Genomic DNA, 19271 nt, shown 5'->3' with positions numbered 1-19271 from the left:
CAAAATTGGTTGATGGCAGCTATATAAAATCAGTCAATCAATCCATCTGTCAAATGCAAAAAGTGAAAGTTGATAGTTATACAAATAAATCAGCAGCTAAAAACTATAGAAAAGTGAAAAGGGAAGGACAGAAACACCAGGAGAAATCTATGGCAGCAGAGTTAAGGATGATACAGAGGAGTTATGAAGGGGTTTTTAAACAATATTAAGAACAAAAGGAATTCTAAAAATGATTATGGGCCATTATTAGATGGAAATGGTAGAATTGTCAAAAATAATGCAGAGAAAGCTGAAGTCTTCAATAAATATTTCTGTTTTGTATTTGGGAAATAGCTGGATGGTCATAGCAGATGATGCTGATGAAATGCTTTCCATTCCTAAAGGATTTCTGGGGGATGTTAAACAGCAGCTACTAAAGTGAGATTTTTTTAAAATCAGCAAGTCAAGATAACTTGCATCAAGAGTATTAAAAGATCTGGCTTAGGAGCTCGCTGTGCTGTCAGAGTTGATTTTCAATAACTCTTGGAACACGGGGGGGTGATGTGGGTCATTATAAGCCATCAGCCTGACGTCCATCCCAGGCAAGATGATGGAATATCTGATATGGGACTCAATTAATAAAGAATTAAAGTATTTAGCTCCGGCAGCTGAGCTGCCATAAAGCATTATGTAAAATGAGTGGAAAACAGACATATCATAAGTGCACTATGCTGTCATAAGTGCGCTGAATTGAGTGTCGTCAGAGCACCTGTTTGTTTTCCTTCCCCCCCCCTAGCCCCCAGCCACAAGAGTACAGAGCAGAATGCACTGGGTACTGCTGATGCAGTGCAACGTCATTCGTAATGAGACTCCCCCTCACCCAGAGTTCAAATCAGGGTAGCTTGTTCGTGATGTAGTGGAGGGTGTGGTGTGGTCAGATGTTAGGCTGCATGTGTGTATTCTTTCTGCAGGCTCTACTGACTCTGGCCGGACAGCCCAGCAGGCTCCAATCAAACTGCCCAATAAATCCACAGACTTGGTCTGTAGCAAAGGGCGAAGGCACTTGGTCAGGTTTCTTGTCAACAGAGAGGAGAGAGCAGCCATTGGACTATATGCTGAGTAGCTGCAGATTGACAGCTCTGTGCCAGGTGCTTTGGGGAGATCCGCACTGATGGGTGGGTGGCGGACAGGGAGAGATTTTCTGGAACGTGAGGAACAGGCAGAGAAGATGCCACTGTGTAATGCCCCAAATAGTAAAGGAAATAGGGGCATGAAGGTGCAGTGATCCTAGCAAGGTGGAAGGGCGGGAAATGAATGTGCTGAAAGCAAAGAAATGACTGAAATATGTTGCAGTTTTGATTGTATTAGGAATTGCTCCTGGGAATGTTACATGTTGGTGGGAATATTCCAGACTGGTTTTTTTTAGTAGAGTTGGACATTTAAACAAATGAAGTAACTCCAATTGATTAAAACAAGTTACCCAATAACATGGTGCAAAGGTAGGAGCAATGGAGCGGAGGCTGAGCATAGCCCGAGTGCTCAATGCACCTCTGTGTGTGTTGCTGGGTTCTGACACTCATGAAAGTTGGGTGCTAGGAGCTGGTCATAGAGGGACCATCAGCTCACGCTTTGCTTTTCCTGGGGGTGGAATAGCGGGGGCAAAGCCCTGCTACTTGGGAGGGGGTGGAGTCAATGGAGATTGCACTCTCCTGTGTTCTCGTCTGGGTGCAGGACATGGCTCGATTGGGCGGCTAGTCATGATTTTGGCAACAGAATGTTCTTCCGCACAGCTGTTTGCATCTGCAACAGATGCATCATCTCTCTTTCCCCGGCCAGGCACTCCCTTTCCATCTCTTTCTGTTCACTTATGAGACTTTCACATCGCTTCCGGAAACCTCTTCTCCACACTTCTGCCTACAGGGCCCTCTGCTGGGAGGAAACCACAATTTCAACAGCCACGTCTTTTCTCATCTTCTTTCCGTTCCCTTGAAGATTTGCCAGGCATTCAGTGGCTTATAAGGCCCCTCTGTGCATGGACTGTGCATTGCAGGTGCTAGGGGAAGGCAAAGATATCAGAAATTATACTTGTGCCAACACTCATTTCTAAGACAGCCATGTTAACAGATTGCTTCTGTTTCACTTTTTAAATGCCACTCCCATGTGCTCTTACAGACTGGGCTGCTCTTAGAGATGCTAAGGGTATGTCTACACTACGAAATTAGGTCAATTTTATAGAAGTCGATTTTTTAGAATTCAATTTTATACAGTCTATTGCGTATGTCCACACTAAGCGCATTAAGTCGGCAGAGTGCGTCCTCACTACGTGGCTAGCATCGACTTACAGAGCGGTGCACTGTGGGTAGCTATCCCACAGTTCCCGCAGTCTCCGCTGCCCATTGGAATTCTGGGTTAAGCTCCCAATGTCTGATGGGGCAAAAACTTTGTCGCGGGTGGTTTTGGGTACATGTCGTCAGGCCCCCCTCCCTCCCTCCTTCCGTGAAAGCAACGGCAGAGAATCATTTCACGCCTTTTTTCCGGGGTCCCGTCTGCCAGGCCCGCTGCCTGCCTGGATGATCGGAACCCCAGGCAGGCAGTGGGCTGAGCGGGGCGGCGGACGGAGCCCCAGACCGGCAGCGGGCTGAGCGGCTCAGCCCGCTGCTGGTCTGGGACTCCGTCCGCCAGCTCCTGCCAGCTGGGGTCCCGCTCAGCCCCGCTCAGCTGGCAGACCTCGATGAGGTCAATCAGGGGTGCCTGGACAGACATGGCTATCCTTCTCTTAGAGCACCGAATGGGAGTGACTCCAGATCATTCTCTTCTTTAAGTTTCCTCTCATGGAGATTCAGTCCTGCCTGGAATATCATGCAAACTGGAGGCTTCTGCCTCAGGCTGCTCGCCCTGCCGGCAGCACTGCGCGGTCGCACCTACCCCAGCCTGTGGAATGACAAATCCAGAACGAAGGATTGCACTCTATGGACCACGTTAAGATTATTTCAGAGTCCCAGATAGCATTTAGTTCCTATAAAAGGCTTCATGAAAATTTCCTCCGCCCCTAACAAAAATGTTAATTTATCAGAGCAGCTGAAAGGGTAAGGAACCCGGAACTATAACTTAGAGAGAGCTTCCATATTATTTAACTCATAATTGATATAATTCAAAGTAAAATTTCACAGCATGGTCTATTCTAAGACTAAAAATGCAGGAGGGGAGTCAGAAAAAGGAACAGTAATCTGTTTCTGCCCGGTTTTGAAGCGGGGACATTTCACGTGTTAGGTGAACATGATCACCACTACACTACGGGGCTTTCGCGTGTTAGGTGAACATGATCACCACTACACTACGGGGCTTCTCTTTTTTTGCCACAGACTTTGCTGAATGCACAGAGATGTTTTCTCTAGCTACAGAAGCTACCTAATGCAATGTCTGTATCTATGGCCTTCCTGCTCACAAAGCGGTCATGCCCCCGCCCAAGACTGACACAGCATGGAGTGCATGTGACACAGCGACCTGGCTCAGGCAGGATCGCTAGCGAGGCATGATACTTTTGCCATTAAGCAAACACAGCAATTCTTTCCTGGCCTCTGCCACTGAATGCCTCCATGCATTACGCTGTGCCCTATCCGTGCGGGAGGACTGCATGAGCTCGGAAAACATGTCATCGCAAGTGCGTTTTTTCGCCTTCTAATCTGCGATAACCTCAGGGACGGAGATGATAGGGGAAGCGTAGAAACATTCTGGGGGGACTGCATGGCAGGGCTGCCCAGAGGGGGGGGCAAATGGGGCAATTTGCCCCAGGCCCCGGGCCCCGCAGGGGCCCCCAGCCCCGCCTCCGCCTTCCCCCGGCGCCTCAGTGCGCTGCGTCAGGAGCGGCCCTGGACAGCGCTGCAGCAGCGTGACTCCGGCGGGGCCTGAGCTCCTCCCACTGAGTCAGAGCCGCGTGGTAAGGGGGCGGAGCTGCGAGCTCCGGTCCCGCCGGAACCACGCCGCTGCAGCGCTGTCCAGGGGCCAGGGCAGCTCCTGGACGTGGCGCGCTGAGGCTCCGAGAGAGGGGAGAGGCAGTGGTAACCCAGGAGCAGCCCTGGACAGCACTGCTGGGGGGCGGTCAGGGGACGGGGAGCAGGGGGTTGGATCGTGGGCATTCTGGGGGTCTGTCAGGACTCGGCGGGGGGGATGGATGGGGTCAGGGCAGTCAGGGGACGGGGGAGTTGGTGGGGAGTGGGGTCCCGGGGTGGTGGTTGAGGGGGGCGGTGAGGGGACAAGGAGCTTGATGGTTTGGGGATTCTGAGGGGGGCAGTCAGGGGGCAGAAAGTGAGTGGGGGTCAGATGGGGGCAGGTCCAGGCTGTTTGGGGAGGCACAGCCTTCCCTACCCTTAAGCTCATTCAGCAGTTTGAGGCTTGCAGACAGCTATTTAACACAATGAGCCAAGCTGTTACCTTTTCCCTTAGGGCTACCATCCCTTTCACTTCTCAAATGCCAAAATATAGTCTACATTTAATTTCAGTGCCATAGGGAGATTCATGTCAGGGGAGGGTAGCTTCATTTAAAATTAGCCACTTTAGATTAACAGTGATAGAGCCAAGAGAGCCATGGGGGAGGGATCACATGAGAAGAGCAATATTATACACCACCTACCTCCTTCCCAACCCTACCAAGGGAGACCCCCCCTCCCCTGCATTCCCCAAAGCTCCAGAGGGGTTAATTCAGTGGTTCTCAACCTTTTGTACTGGTGACCCCTTTCACATAGCAAACCTCTGAGTGTGAACCCCCCCTTATAAATTAAAAACACTTTTTAATATATTTAACACTATTATAAATGCTGGAGGCAAAGCAGGGTTTGAGGTGGAGGCTGACAGCTCATGACCCCCAGTAATAACCTTGTGACCCCCTGAGGGGCCCCGACCCCCAGTTTGAGAACCCCTGGGTTAATTTAATTTTAGCATCCTGTGTCCATTCACATGCATATTTTGAGCATTTCCGTTTTCACAACATAGCCTCATCCCAGATTCTGGAACAAGCTCAAATGCTCAGTTCATAGAGTATGTACATAAGCTATACTAAAGACAAACCCACAGTAACCGTCTCCAGTTTGTGAGGGACCCCATGGAGCCAGTCTCTAGGAAACAGATAAATTCTTGGAGATTAAGTCCATTAATGGCTATTAGCCAGGATGGGTAAGGAATGGTGTCCCTAACCTCTGTTTGTCAGAGGGTGGAGATGGACGGCAGGAGAGAGATCACTTGATCATTACCAGTTAGATTCACTCCCTCTGGGGCACTTGGCATTGGCCACTGTTGGTAGACAGGATACTGGGCTGGATGGTCTGACCCAGTTTGGCCATTTTTACGTTCTTATGTTCTAACCTAAATGAACCCAAAGTTATGGAGACAGATATGAGTCAAAGAAGCCAGCAGCGTATCAGAAACCTAGAAAACTCTCTGACTGGATGGGCTCAGGCGTTTGGTCACAAGCTGAGGTGGTTCAAAAGTTTTGGATTTTTTTTAAGCAGAATTTTTTTATTGTTTCTTTAAACAATCAAACACAGCAAGCAGCAAATATTTGGCCACACACTTCTGAAACCCCAAACCATGTTCAGGTTTTGGCAGACTAATTTCAGCTTTTCAGTTAAAAAAACCACAACAAATTTTGAAGGAAAGCAGACATTGTCCGTGATTTTTTTCTGCTTTTTAAAAACCCCTAGTTTTTGATCCAAAAAAGTTTTGACCGAAAATATTTGTCCAACCCTTTTAATGAGCTTTAGTGCCTTTTAGCACTAGCTGATGCTGAGAACCAGTGATACCTTGTAAAGGTGACTTGAAAAGAAGTTTTCTCAAAACTGGGTTTGTGCCGAGATGCAGAAGGTTTTTAAATGTTTATTTTTCCCCAGGGCCAGCCGGGGGGGAGGAGAGGGGCAAGTGGGGCAATTTGCCCCGGGGCCACAAGGGCCCCCACGAGAATATAGTAGTCTATAGTATTGCAACTTTTTTTTTTAATGGAAGGAGCCCCCAAAATTGCTTTGCCCCAGGCCCCCTGAATCCTCTGGGCGGCCCTGCTGCATGGTCACCTGTGCTGCTGAGTTCGCCACGCTGGCCAAACAGGAAATGAAATTCAAAAGTTCCCGGGGCTTTTCCTGTGTACCTGACTAGTGCATCTGAGTTCAAACTGCTGTCCAGAGCGGTCACAATGGAGCCCTCTGGGATAGCTCCTGGAGGCCAATACCGTCCAATTGCATCCACACTACCCCAAATTCGACCCGGCGATGTCAATTTCAGCGCTAATCCCCTCGTCGGGGAGGAGTACAGAAATCGATTTTAAGAGCCCTTTAAGTTGACAAAAATGGCTTTGTCGTGTGGACGGGTGCAGGGTTAAATCGATCTAACACTGCTAAATTCGACCTAAAATCGTAGTGTAGACCAGGGCTAAGACGTTTTCCACCTTACTTCACCCTTGAATAGGATGCCTGTACAACTGCTGGGTGGGGGGGAAATAAAGGATAGGTTAATATTTGCAGGTACACTTCTGCAGTCTGTTCTTATGTTGGAGGATTTTACCTTGAGATGTGTTCCAGAGAGACAGAGAAGGTCTTGTTCAAAAAAGGCAATGGGTAAATCAGTGAGATCCGTAGTGTTGCTATTTTGGAAGATGGTGCCCCCAAAGCTGTTGCAGGAGTGGAGGGAAAACACCCCCTATCCTGCCAGCCCTTGGAGTGTGCGTCATGCCAAAATAGAGTACTGTCCGCCCCTTAGAGAAGAGAATTTAACACCTGAAGATTACCACAAACAGCACTGCAAAATTAATGGACTTCTGCAATATTTGGTCTTTTATATAACCTCGACCGAGGCCATGAAGCACCCAGAAGATAAGGTCCAAGATTTTGAATATGATTTGATAATCCATGAGAAGTCAGTGTATGGAGCAGAGGAGAGGTGTGATATGCTCACAGGAGCTTGTGTTGCAGAGAAGATGCACTGCAGCGTTCTGTACCAGCTGAAGGTCATAGAATCATAGAATATTAGGGTTAGAAGAGACCTCAGGCGGTCATCTAGTCCAATCCCCTGCTCAAAGCAGGACCAACACAAACAAAATCATCCCAGCCAAGACTTTGTCAATCTGGGCCTTAAAAACCTCTAAGGATGGAGATTCCATCACCTTCCTAGGTATAATATATGGAGATATACCTATCTCATAGAACTGGAAGGGACCCTGAAAGGTCATTGAGCCCATCCCCCTGCCTTCACTAGTAGGACCAAGTACTGATTTTGCCCCAGATCCCTAAGTGGCCCCCTCAAGGATTAAACTCACAACCTTGGGTTTAGCAGGCCAATGCGCAAAAAACCACTAAGCTACCCCTCCCCCCCATTCACCTGTCCCATGCTTCACTACCCTCCTAGTGAAATAGTGTTTCCTAATATCCAACCTAGACCTCCCCCACTGCAACTTGAGACCATTTCTTCTTGTTCTGTCATCTGCAACCACTGAGAACAGCCGAGCTCCATCCTTTTTGGAACCCCCCTTCAGGTAGTTGAAGGCTGCTATCAAATCCCCCCTCACTCTTCTCTTCTGCAGACTAAATAAGCCCAGTTCCCTCAGCTTCTCCTCGTAAGTCATGTCCCCTAATCATTTTTGTTGCCTTCCGCTGGACTCTCTCCAATTTCTCCACATCCTTCTTGTAGTGGGGGGACTGAAACTGGACGCAATACTCCAGGTGTGGCCTCACCAGTGCCAAATAGAGGGAATAATCACTTCCTTCAATCTGCTGTCAATTCTCCTACTAATACAGCCCAATATGCCATTGGCTTTCTTGGCAACAAGGGCACACTGCTGACTCATATCCAGCTTCTCTTCCACTGTAATCCCCAGGTCCTTTTCTGCAGAACTGCTGCTTAGCCAGTCGGTTCCCATCCTGTAGCGGTGAATGGGATTCTTCCATCCTAAGTGCAGAACTCTGCACTTGTCCTTCTTGAACCTCATCAGATTTCTTTTGGCCCAATCCTCCAATTTGTCTAGGTCACTCTGGACCCTATCCCTACCCTCCAGCATATCTACTTCTCCCCCCAGCTTAGTGTCATCTGCAAACTGGAATTAATCCCATCATCCAGATCATTAATAAAGATGTTGAACAAAACCGGCCGCAGGACCAACCCTTGGAGCACTCCACTTGATACCAGCTGCCAACTAGACATGGAGCCATTGATCACTACCCGTTGAGCCAGACGATCTAGCCAGCTTTCTATCCACCTTATAGTCCATTCATCCAGCCCATACTTTTTTAACTTGCTGGCAAGAATACTGTGGGAGACTGTATCAAAAGCTTTGGTAAAGTCAAGATATATCACATCCACCACTTTCCCCATATCCACAGACCCAGTTATCGCATCATAGAAGGCAATCAGCTTGGTCAGGCATGACTTGCCCTTGGTGAATCCATGTTGACTGTTCCTGATCACCGTCCTCTCCTTCAAGTGCTTCAAAATGGATTCCTTGAGGACCTGCTCCATGGTTTTGCCAGGGACTGAAGTGAGGCTGACTGGTCTGTAGTTTCCTGGGTTCTCTTTTTCCCCTTTTTAAAATATGGGCACTATATTTGCCTTTTTCCAATCGTCCGGGACCTCCCCAGATCGCACGAATTTTCAAAGATAATGGCCAATGGCTCTGCAGTCACATCCGCTAACTCCTTTAGCACCCTGGGATGCAGCGCATCCGGCCCCATGGACGTGTGCACGTCCAGCTTTTCTAAATAGTCCTGAACCTGTTCTTTCACCATGAGCAGGGCCAGCTCTAGGCACCAGCAAACCAACAAAGGCGGCAGGGGCAGCTCTCTGCGGGTTTTTTTTTTTTTTGCTTGGGGCGGGAAAAAAACTAGAGCCGGTCCTGCCACTGAGGGCTGCTCACCTCCTCCCCATGCTGGGCTGCCCAGTGCAGCAGTCTGGGAGCTGACCTTGTCTGTGAAGACCGAGGCAAAAAAAAGCATTGAGTACTTCAGCTTTTTCCACATCCTCTGTCACTAGGTTGCCTCCCCCATTCAGCAAGGGTCCCACACTTTCCCTGACCTTCTTCTTGTTGCTAACATACCTGTAGAAACCCTTCTTGTTACTCTTCACATCCCTTGCTAGCTGCAACTCCAGTTGTGCCTTGGAGAACTGGTTAAAAGACAGGGAACAAAGGGTAGGAATTAATGGTAAATTCTCAGAATGGAGAGGGGTAACTAGTGGTGTTCCCCAAGGGTCAGTCCTAGGACCAATCCTGTTCAACTTATTCATAAATGATCTGGAGAATGGGGTAAAAAGTGAGGTCGCAAAGTTTGTAGATGATACTAAACTGCTCAAGATAGTTAAGACCAAAGCAGACTGTGAAGAACTTCAAAAAGATCTCACAAAACTAAGTGATTGGGCAACAAAATGGCAAATGAAATTTCATGTGGATAAATGTAAAGTAATGCACATTGGAAAAAATAACCCCAACTATACATACAATATGATGGGGGCTAATTTAGCTACAACAAATCAGAAAAAGATCTTGGAGTCATCGTGGATAGTTCTCTGAAGATGTCCACGCAGTGTGCAGAGGCGGTCAAAAAAGCAAACAGGATGTTAGGAATCATTAAAAAGGGGATAGAGAATAAGACGGAAATATATTATTGCCCTTATATAAATCAATGATACGCCCACATCTTGAATACTGCATGGTCTCTTCATCTCAAAAAAGATATACCAGCACTAGAAAAGGTTCAGAAAAGGGCAACTAAAATGATTAGGGGTTTGGAGAGGGTCCCATGTGAGAATAGATTAAAGAGACTAGGACTTTTCAGCTTGGAAAAGAGGAGACTAAGGGGGGATATGATAGAGGTATATAAAATTATGAGTGATGTGGAGAAGGTAGATAAGGAAAAGTTATTTACTTAGTCCCATAATACAAGAACTAGGGGGTCACCAAATGAAATTAATAGGCAGCAGGTTTAAAACAAATAAAAGGAAGTTCTTCTTCACACAGCGCACAGTCAACTTGTGGAACTCCTTACCTGAGGAGGTTGTGAAGGCTAGGACTATAACAGCGTTTAAAAGAGAACTGGATAAATTCATGGAGGTTAAATCCATGAATTTATATTAGCCACGATGGGTAAGGAATGGTGTCCCTAGACTGTTTGTCAGAGGGTGGAGATGGATGGCAGGAGAGAGATCACTTGATCATTATCTGTTAGGTTCACTCCCTCTGGGGCACCTGGCATTGGCCACTGTCGGTAGACAGGATACTGGGCTAGATGGACCTTTGGTCTGACCCAGTACGGCCGTTCTTATGTTCTTGGCCTTCCTGATTACACCCCTGCATGCTCTAGCAATATATTTATGTAATCCTTCTGCCCATCTGAGTTGACAGCAATAAGGGCTGGGTTCAGTATCTAGGGGTTCCATTTCAATAACACAATGCAAAACTGGCTCGAGCCCCCACCCAGTGACCTGGGACAATTACATACCACCACCCCCCCGACGCTTCTAAGAGGCAATACTTCCCCTCTCGCAAACACGGAGTCTGAGTGTAGCAAAATCCTTTTAATAAAGGAGGGAAAGAATGCGGCATTATGTTGGGGAAACACCACAAACAGGATTCATAGCACAAACCATGAGCAGGGTCTTAAGTCCAGCAACCCAAAAAATCACCCGAAGTCCCAACAGTCCAACACCCCAAAAGTCTCTTGAGTCCAGCAGCCCAAAGATCACCCAAAAGTCTCTGTCCCGGGTCAATGCAGCCCCAGAGTTCACAAGCTTATCTGCAGAGTTTTACTCCCCCAGCCTTGGTGGAAATGGGTGGGGGGGGCATTAAGGGGCACCTTATATGGTCCGAGGCCAACTGCCCCACCTCTCCATGGGGTTCTGCTGCAGCCTTCACCGTGAGCCACTCCGCTCCACTCCACCAGCCATCCCACAAACTGCTCCGCTCTGCCAGCCGCTTAGCAATAGATCTTCAGGCCCCACCACTAGTTAACACAGCACTCAGTGACTTCAGCTTGTAGTAGGGGAGCCCCAGTGCTGGTCCACCATTGGCCCAAAGTGAATTCAGCTCAGTAGCCTGTAACTAGACTCCTAATGGAATCAAAATTAGCTCTGATATTCAACAGTGGAAAGAGGTGGCGGTGGAATTGGTGTTTCAGGCCCTCAAACGGCACCCATACCATCAAGTACAAATACCTGCAGCCACCCCCTCCCCACCTCAATTCACTGGGTTTTGGAACCCATGTCCCTTGTCTAACGAGTATTACTTAGTTGATGGCGAGTCCCTCTGTCATAAAACAGTTCTACTGGCCTTGATTCATATAATCAGGGTAACAACACTTTATTCTTCCTGCCCCAATAACAGAGAAACTGGGGATCCCACTGCAGCCAAAGTGACCATTGGCTGCTGTGGGCTCGTGCCAGGCAGGGTGGGTGTGCCTATGCAAACAAGATCAGCCCCTGAAGTTCTTTTGCACAACTCGCCACAATTCACCACCAGATGTCAGGGTAGAGCTCATCCTGACTCTGCTTACATCCATACTCCTCCCTAGTCATCTGTCCAAATTTCCACTTCTTGTAAGCTTCTTTTTTGAGTTTAAGCTCACCGAAGATTTCACTGTTAAGCTAAGCTGGTCGTCTGCCATATTTGGTCCCTTGACACTGATGGTTTCATGACCAGGCAGATCACATTGCTGCAGCCCTGCTGAGGGATGACAAAGCCATAAGTAACTGAGACCAGATTTTTGTCTGTCAGGAAGGAACAGCATCTCCTAGCCAAGGGGAGATGATAGAGAACATTACTTGTGGATGCTGCTATGTGAGAGCTTACTGTCAACGAGGAATCCAAGAGTGCTCAAAGACTATGGCCTGACTGACAAATGTGGGGGGTTAACTTAAATGTTGATCAGAGGATGTTCAGAGGTTCTTGAAAACTCATAATGAAATCCCATCACAACATGGGAACCTTATCGCAGCCTCTTTGTTTTTAATCACAGTTTCTAAAGCAAATTCACAGTGGACAGAGACTTTCTACCCTAAAGATGAACATACGCACTGCCAGACTGGATCAGACCCAAGGTCTAGCTAGTAACTTTCAGCAGTTTATGTTTCCCCCGGAAATTGAAATTAGGGGGTATATTCAAAAGTACAGGGGGACTGGGGAGGACTGATAAGGGGTGAGACCATGAGAGTGAAGGTGGGCTGTATGGCACCATAGTAAAAACTGAAAAATGTTTCACGACCATTTTATTAGATTTAACTCACATTTTTAAATCATCACACAAATTAAAGTTGTCTATACAAGCCTCCTATGAAGCACTATATCTACATCCTTCTTGTAATTTTGCACAAATCTGTTAATGAACTTCTCAAATGCAGTGCATTCATTTTTGGTGGTTTCTCATGTATCAGGTACTTCCAGTCCCTCATGATATGCTCATGATCAGGCAGAAAGCATCTTCTTTCAGAACACAAAATTCTATTCAATGAGAAAAAAGAATGCTCAACTGTAGCAGTTGTGACTGGTAGTAGCAAGAGATGAATCCCTACTTCCTTCATCCCAGAAAACAAAGCACAAAAATTGGGGTGATGATATAGAAGAAGAAGATGAAATCAAATCTACATTTGTTCATCGTATTTGTTCTTCGCCCTCCTCCTGCTCCCCATCCCTGATGCTGCAGGCAGGGAGAGAGGAGGAGCTTCCGGGGGTCACAGAGATGAGGGGCTGGGGACTGGGTAGGGAGTCCTCTAAGGTCACAGAGACTGAAATGACGGTAGCTAGAGAAGCCCGTCTTTTCATTCTTATTCCCCCGCTCCCTGCCCATTTATCAATGACATAGTGTGAACCTGGATGCTCAAAGTCATCCTGGTCCATAGAGAACAGTGACAAACAGGCTACAAAATCCTTGGGACAATGAGATTGGCTTCTCTGCCTCCATCATTTCCTGCTCTCTATGGTTTGACAGTCCAGAGACTCCACAGAGAGTGCAGGGTACAAAGTCTGTTAGAAGACAGAAGTCCTCCAGAGTCAGAGACTAGGACACCTGAAGCTAAAGAGGCTGATTTCAGGGTCCCCAGTCGGATATTCCCTCCTTCCCCTATGTCTCAGGGACAGAGTCTGAGCTGGGATCCCCCCACCCAGAGCCAGGGGTGGATTCTCTCCCCAGGGACAGAACCCAGAGGGAAAGTGAAGATCAGAACCTCGTTACCAGCATCGAAAAATGTCACCTGCCTCTGTTCACAGTTCAAACAAACCTGGATCCTGCTGGGGACCCACCTCAGGGGCGGGGGGGGGGTCACAGGGGAGGTGAGAGCCTGGTACCAACCCCAACAACACTCCACAGCCCAGATCCCCTCCTTAGGGTTAAGGTTGATCCATCCCTTCCTCCTCACAGACTCTCTGGCTACACCCACAGCCCAATGTCCCCCATCCTTCACTTTCACTTCCACCTCCCAGGAATGTCTCTCCAAGGTGAATCCCTCACAGCCCAACACACAGGACTCAGATTCAAATCTCTCAGGAGTGCCGGGCAGATTCTGCCATGTGTGTCCCCACCTCACACTTTTCCAATCCTCAGACAGGATGAGCTGGGGATGAGCCGTGTCACATTCACTGGGGAGAGAGAGAGAGAGAGAGAGAGAATCAGAGCATTGGGGCAGAGCTCAGCCCTGGGGGAGGCAGGGACCATTTCAACACTCCCCAGCAGCAGCCCTGCTCTGGCTGGGACAGGCCTGGATCCCAGGGAGCTGCCACTGTCCTGGGCACCTGAGGCTAAGCAGAGATGTCACTGCAGTTCCGGGAGCCACTGAATTAGTTTCTCATTTTCACGTGAAGCAGAGGCTTCACTTGAGCCTGAATGGGAACGCTCCATTCCCAGCTTCAGAGACACAGCAGAGAAAGTTTTAGAGATGAGTGAGCAGAGGAGGCAGGTACCAGTCAAGCTCCCTCCCATAAATGCAGCCTCCACACTCCCAGCTCAGAGAACAGAGAGGAAGGTGCAGCACTGGGGAATAGCCACTTAAGACCAGAGAGTAGGAGGTGGCATTGGGTGGGGTAGCTCCATCCCCAGTGCAGAGAGAAGGGAGGGGGGCCAGTACCATAGGCAGAGCATCTCCCCAATCCAGGAAGCAGTGAGCAGCTCCATTGGGAGAGCCCAGCCCTGCCCAGAGGAAAGGCAGGATGTTGGAGAAGAGCGATGGGGAGACCCCCTGCACTGGGGTAAAGCAAAGGGATGTGTCAGCCCTCAGGGCAGAGAGCTCTGTTCAGGTGCTGCTCAGTGAGAGTGTTTCTGTTCAGCAGCTGCATGAACTCAGCACCAAGGTTGGTGTCAGGAGTGTCTGTGTGACTCCAGCCTGGGATCTCCTCACTGTTCAATGTGTGCATTTTTAGGGCTGTGTGTGTCATGGTCACTGTCAGTTCAGTTGGTAACTTTAGCTACAATCTCATGAAGCTGTTTTCTTTGGAATTTTCTCAGAATTTAAAACTAATCTCCACCTGCAATCTCACCCAGTCTGAGTGCTCCTCTTCTTGTCTCCAGTGCAGACGGCAGAGAGCCTGGAGGGAGAAAGGAGAAAAGAGAGATGAGATTTCAGGCTCTCTTATTTATAACAGCATCCCCACATTGAACTCATAGAGCTGTGCTTTCAGCATGGCAGAGAAACAGACAGAGAGGCCCAGAGACACACTCAGGTATTTAATATAAAGTCGTCTGTAAGCCTTCTATTTCCTCTCTCTTTCAGGCATCTCCCAGCAATGGACCCAACACCCATGAAGTCTCACAACCATCCCAGGACACACAATCTGTCAGTGTGATTTATTTCTCCCACATCATCCCCTCCCACCCTTCAGACCCCGGTTGGTTTCTCTCATTCACTCACTGCCTTTTGTCACAACCTAGACCCAGGCCATGCAAAGACTTTGGCAGAAAAGTAACTTGACCCACGTTGGTCCCTTTGACACTAACGGGATGTTCAGAGTTTGTGAAATCCTGGCTTTAATTGTGAGCTGTTGGGGCTGTTCACTCAGCGTCTCTACAGAGAGCAGCACGATGGGGTGGTGTGTAATTGTCCCAAGTTACTGGGTGGGAGTCAAGCCGGCTCTGGGTTGTATTGTTGTATTATTCAAAAGGAACCCTTAGAAATTGAACCCAGCCCTTGCTGCTGTGGATTGCAACTGGCAGAAGGGTTACATCCACAACAAAACTGTTCAGACTAACAGTGGTTATTTTTGCTGCAAACCAGTCTAATCCCAATGCAAACCAGTCTAATCCCATGGACCTGCGCTGTCTGGATCCCTTTTATGTGTAGACTCAAGGTGTTCAGGGTCCACACAGGGCTTAACACAGTGACCTCCTCTAGTGCAGACCAGCATCTGATTTTAACCCCTCATGGAGCAATACGGGAATTCAGAATCCCAGTGAGAAACCTCCTCTCCCTGCTGGGCCTGGGACCTTTATCAAGGTGTCTCCCTCCTAACAGCTGCACTTCATCACTGCTCAGTGCTGCTGTGGAGGCAGCATGACCCAATGGTTAGGGCACTGGTCTGGGCCTTGGGAGACTTGGGGGCTATTCCCATCTTTGCCCCTGATCTGCTGAGTGATCTTGGGCAAGTCTGTGCCTCTGTTTTCCCTTCCACCCTTTGTCTTGTTTACTAAGACTGTAACCTGCCCAGGGCAGGGATTGTCGCTCGCTGTGTTTTGTGCAGGGCCTAGCACAATCACGGTCAGATCTCCTTTGGGGTCTGCTGGGGATACTGAGATGGAAATAGTAATAATAAACACTGTGGTACAAATCAGTAACAACAACAGCTTGTAGCTTCCTAGTCTCCACTCTGAAGGTGACACTCTCAAACAGACTGGCCTGCAACTCATGTGCTTTATACCTCATGGATCATTTAGCTGCTTCTGTTGTGTAGAAAGTTCCCTTATGTCACCAGTGGCAGCTGGGAAGAGGATTCAGCTTCTCAGACAAAAATTCTCTCACATCAGACATCTTTAAATTCTTTCGGGGGGGGGGGGGGAATTGCCTTTCTTGCCACACTGCGTATCATTTACTTTTTAAAGCATCTGTCATACAATGAAGGCTTTACAAAGCTGAGTAATGCAGTTACACTGGGTTCCCTGCAACCATGGGGCCCTCAACAGACCCCAAGTGGGAAATGATTTAGGAAAGAATTCAGCATCTCAGAGAAAGGTTTCCCACATCAGATATCTTTCAAGTCTTCATGCTGCATAATTTCCTTTTTTATAGCGAGCTTCATGCAATGGAGGCTTTATAGAGCTCAGTGATGCAGTTACACCAATAGCTGTGATAGGCAACTTTCTATGAAATTAATCTGTAATTAAAATCCAAAGTTATTACTCTGATTAATAATGTATTAAGTTATCCAAAATCTAAAGTCATTCAACTTAACAGCAATTCCTTACCTTGTACTCCAAGCAGCCTCCTCTATGGAAACCACAGTGTGAGCCCTGTGAGTCCCTGACAGATGGCAAACTAAACAAATAGAAGTTTGATCCTCTTCACAGAACAGTTTCAGAGGCTTCCAGTGTTCCTCACACACCCTCTCCCCTCCTGCTCCGTCCAGTGCCTCTAAACTCAGCTGTTTGGCTGTTTCTACTTCTATCACTAGTTGCCTATTTGGTCTGATGTTTCTTGTTCCACAGTCTCTCCTTACTTGGGATAGGAGGCATCTGTATCCGATCCCTCCCAGCACTGACTGGTGCAGGCATGGCTGAGATTGTGCCCACATTGCAGAGTGACGGGTTCCATGAAATACTCCACACAGATTGGACAAGTAGCTTTATGCTGGAGACTTGCCACATGGTTCTTTGGCGCCATGGCTCCTTTTGGACAGTGAAACAGAGTAAGGTTCACTTAAATTCACCCAGCCTGCAATACAACTGGGTGTTTCCTTTCTGGCACTGACTCTGCTGTTTGCTCAGGGTCGAGCACCAAAGAACGACACTGGAGCAGAGAGAAGCTCAGGGGGTTGAAAGCTAGCTAATAATCACAGACTTCAGAGGTTCAAGGGACAACTGTGCAGCCATTTAACCTGAGTAGTACACAAACACTGAGTCAAACATGGCCCTGGGCAAAAAAATCAGAGTTTGTGTAAAGGGTCGTAGTGTTACAATCTACCTCTGTCAAAGGGCTATTTTTTATTTTGGGTAAATGCAATCTGAGTACAGCAGAAAATTCAGCAGGTGCTCAAACTATGTTTGAAAAGAAAGTACAAATGCTTGTTTGGCGGGAAGGGGGAGTTTGTCGCTATTCATCTTTATACAGTGCAAGCTCTTTGGGACAGGGACATGTAAGCTGCCCAGCAGATTTGTGTATTGTGTATTTTCTTGGGATGGTGAGCTGGGTACACTGTCTTCTTCCTGGCCTGCCACACACAGAGCCTCCAACTTGGGAGAGGTGAATGAGGACTCTAGAGCAATAGTTCTTAGAGAGAACACCCATTGACATGCAGGGGGTAGTTCCCTCCTCTCAGAGCTATTGGCTCAGGCTCTCTGCAGACTCAGGCACATGGCACTGTATCCGTTATGCTTAGGTCACATTTTCAATCACAAGGGCTAGCAAGTTACATTTTGATTGTTGATATTTTGTGATGAAACCAGAGGTCTGTTCTAATCAGGCAACTCCAGAGATTGGTCCCTAGGGAAGAGTCCACAGTACCTGTGCTTAAACCCACACCTGTATGTATGTTCCATGCAGCAGAGCAAGGGCTGCAGTGTTCACAATGAATGTGAACACCTGGCTGGCAGTGCCTGGGCTGTCAGGGGAGCGGTGTGCACAGCTCGTTCCTTCCATTCCCGGCCTGGCAGCAGCTTGAACACATCTTGCTTCAATCCTGTGTGTGAGGAAAATGCCTCACACAGAGCTCTAGTGCCCATATCTCCCTAATGAACAGTGCGGGGTTGACAGGCTGTGACAGTGGCCAGGGCTCCCTGCACCTTCCCAGAGGAAGGAGCCTACAGGGGAGAGATTTAGGTGGAGCCAGTGATCATGGGAGAAACTCCATGAAAGTGGGAGATTCTGTGGCTCTGAGACATAGTCTGAAAAGGGAAGGATTGAATTAACCCAGATCCACAGTGCTTCCTACCTTGTATTTCTGCAGCCTCCTCCATGAGAAGCACCGTGTGAGATCTGTGCTCAGGGGATCTCTCACAAACCTCAGACGTGGCTTCCCCATCCTCCTCACAGAATAGATCCAGGGCTCTGCTGGTTTGAAATCCATCTTTTTAATTTTTCCCCACTGTATTTGCTAGCTGATTAGTTATTCCAGAGAGCCCCTTTCCAGATCTGGGCTCTGCAGCTGGGGCAGCACACAGGGTCATAGTCCCCCTCTGCCTATGTCTCACAGTACTGAGTGATGCAGCCTTGGCAGAAGTTGTGCCCAAACTGTAGGGTCACTGGGTCTGTCAGATATTGCAGACAGATGAAGCATTTGGTTTCCTCTTGGATTTCCTGTACAGGAGTCACTGAGGCCATGGCTGCTAGGATCTCTGATCTTCTGTTCTCTCTGCATCAGAAATGGTTTTGCTGACCATGGTTTTGGAGCTGCACAGGTGCAGAATGAGGTGAAGAGAAAGGAGAGGCTGGGAGGTGGAGCAGGAGAAAGATAAGAAAACAAGGAAGCAGGAACTACATAGGCAAGGAACAGGAGCAGTGGGGTGTAAAGAAGCAGAAAGTGAATGAAAGGCAAAGTAGGGAAAGGAAACAAACAAACAAGAACACAAACGTTTACACTCAGGGTCTGTCTACACAGTCCAGGCAGGGGTTGGGGATTGGATTGTACGCCAGCAGCTGGCCCACGCCACCCTCTTGCTGCCACAGCCTTACTGCTATTGGAGTGCGCTCGCTCCAGCAGAGTCAGCATGTGCACGTCTACCCGAGCTGAGAATCACACCTCCCAGGTGCTGTGTAGACGTGTCCTCAATCAAACTAGGATTTTCTTAATTCACAGTGGGGGCATCCACAGCCACATGCAGACTTGCACTGAAACAACATTAGGTGAGAACTAAACCCCATTGAGTGATGTCAGTGACAATGCGTGTGCAGAGGAGCCTTGGCTTGGCTGTGTCTTGCGGTACATCCAGCCACCCGCCTGCGAGTAGCCGGGCTACAGGGGCTCCCTCAGTTAAGGCCAGAGGCAGCTGGTCTGTGCTAGTGACACAGCAGGAAAACAGCAGCAACTAATGGAGAGCAACCCTTGAGCTGAAGGGTGAGATTATGGCAAATCCTCAAAGCTTTATGACTTTGCAGTCTAAAGGATACAGCCCAGCCCATTCACAAGGCCAGCTGAG

At 48.3% G+C, this 19271-nt stretch overlaps 1 protein-coding gene across 1 annotated transcript; it reads right to left on the bottom strand.

The window, feature by feature from the left end:
* Positions 1–13065: 13065 nt before the first annotated feature.
* On the bottom strand, positions 13066–16800 carry LOC113407733 (E3 ubiquitin-protein ligase TRIM21-like). Its single transcript, XM_029912838.1, has 4 exons — positions 16680–16800; positions 16386–16479; positions 14468–14515; positions 13066–13573 (listed from the first exon to the last, which is right to left on the bottom strand). Exons 1-4 carry the CDS (start codon positions 16798–16800, stop codon positions 13066–13068), a joined length of 771 nt encoding a protein of 256 aa, XP_029768698.1.
* Between the last annotated feature and the right edge of the window lie 2471 nt (positions 16801–19271).

This window comes from Terrapene carolina, unplaced genomic scaffold, assembly GCF_002925995.2.
Source record: "Terrapene carolina triunguis isolate 2854851 unplaced genomic scaffold, T_m_triunguis-2.0 Scaffold258, whole genome shotgun sequence".
Taxonomy (NCBI): domain Eukaryota; kingdom Metazoa; phylum Chordata; order Testudines; family Emydidae; genus Terrapene; species Terrapene triunguis.
Note: the sequence above shows the minus strand (reverse complement) of the source record. Positions and strands in the feature narration are given on the sequence as shown.